The sequence below is a fragment of the Apis dorsata genome, unplaced genomic scaffold, assembly GCF_000469605.1.
Source record: "Apis dorsata unplaced genomic scaffold, Apis dorsata 1.3 scaffold_99, whole genome shotgun sequence".
NCBI classification, from domain to species: Eukaryota; Metazoa; Arthropoda; class Insecta; order Hymenoptera; family Apidae; genus Apis; species Apis dorsata.
In genome coordinates this window covers 836,728-838,129 of record NW_006263397.1, presented here as the reverse complement: position 1 = coordinate 838,129, position 1,402 = coordinate 836,728, and the positions used below count along the sequence as shown (strand labels likewise).

Below are 1,402 nucleotides of genomic sequence, written 5' to 3'. Positions count from 1 at the left end.
TAACCTGAAAAAAATTATTTTTTTTAATTTCTATGCTTTTTAATTTAATAATAATAAATTTTTAAGACTAAAGATATGCATATATAATCACAATCAATATTAAAATGAATTAAAAACTATTAATAAAATAACAAAAATTGACATTTTATTCGTGAAATTAAAAAATACAGAAGTTTTCTTTATCGACAAAATTTATAATAGCCATATATGTATTTTCGTTTATCAGCTCTGTGTATAAATTGTTTGATATTTAATGATGAATAATATCTAAATTAAATTAACATAATATTATTAAAAAGATGACATTATATCATTTTGGAAACTGTTTAGCTTTAGTTTATGTTCCATATTACCTTACTTATAAATATTCAGGCTTGTAAGTACATTGAAACTATTCCTAACCTATTTATAATTCTAATCTATATATTATTGGAATGTAATAATATATCTAAAATAATATTATTATAAATAGATTAAAATAATATTATAATCATTTTCAAATTTATTTTTATTTTGATGATTCTATTAATGTATAATAATATTATATAATAATGTATAATTAATTGCAACTTAAATTTTAATATATCTAAATACAAATAATATATTTAAAAATTTTCAGATCAGAATATGGTGCATTTTGGAAATGTATTCAAGCTGGAGGCATTTATATATTTACACAATTAGTAAAAATGCTTGCACTTGCTACATTTTTTCCTACAGCAGACAATGTAGGAGGTGAAGGTTTTGATTTAATTGGTGTATGTATTTATATATTTTTTTTTAATTTAATATTAATATATATGTATTTGATATATTTGAATTGACGTAAAATAAATTTTATAGGAATTTTTAAAATCTTCAATAGATTTAGCTGATTTGGTAGGAATATTATTAGTTTTGAACAATATTCCTGGTAAAGGACATGCAAAAGTTTTAACTGCTGGAGTTGGATGGGCTGGAGCTGAAGTATTGCTTACTAGGTTTCTTTTGTTATGGGTTGGAGCAAGGGGTGCAGAATTTGATTGGAAATATATTCAAAAAAGTCTTGAATCTAACATTAATTTAGTAAGTAATATTTATTATATATTTTGCAAAAAATATTTTATTAATAACTTTTAACATATAGGTACAACATATAACTACAGCAACACTAGTATGGTTATGGTCAAGACATGATTTAAAACGAAGTTTTGTTCCAATAGTAGTTAGTATGCTTATACTTACAGTTTATAGGCCACTTATCTTAGATTTTCTCATAGTATTTTTTTTAACTGGTCCTTGGTCAACTCTTATTGTTAAAGCTACAACTACATTTATCATGGGTATTACAACATTATACATGTATGCAGGTCTTGCTCATTCTATAGGTATTTTTTGAAAAATATTGTATTTTAAAATACTA

At 22.3% G+C, this 1,402-nt stretch overlaps 2 protein-coding genes across 2 annotated transcripts in view; both read left to right on the top strand.

Moving 5' to 3' along the window:
• LOC102673509 (acylglycerol kinase, mitochondrial) overlaps positions 1-1,402 on the top strand; it is a 22,853-nt gene that overhangs the window by 12,545 nt on the left and 8,906 nt on the right. The gene's annotated exons all lie outside the window — the stretch shown is intronic.
• Positions 181-1,399, top strand: LOC102673146 (transmembrane protein 147). The gene is made up of 4 exons (XM_006612170.2): positions 181-376; positions 620-758; positions 844-1,065; positions 1,127-1,399. The coding sequence occupies exons 1-4, from the start codon at positions 300-302 to the stop codon at positions 1,376-1,378; spliced, it is 690 nt and encodes a 229-aa protein (XP_006612233.1). The 5' UTR covers positions 181-299; the 3' UTR covers positions 1,379-1,399.

Coding starts and splice junctions, on each gene's coding strand:
- LOC102673146 (XM_006612170.2), top strand. CDS start 300: ATGACATTATATCATTTTGGAAACTGTTTAGCTTTAGTTTATGTTCCA. Junction 377..619: donor ACTTATAAATATTCAGGCTT/GTAAGTACATTG, acceptor AAAAATTTTCAG/ATCAGAATATGGTGCATTTT. Junction 1,066..1,126: donor TTGAATCTAACATTAATTTA/GTAAGTAATATT, acceptor TTTAACATATAG/GTACAACATATAACTACAGC.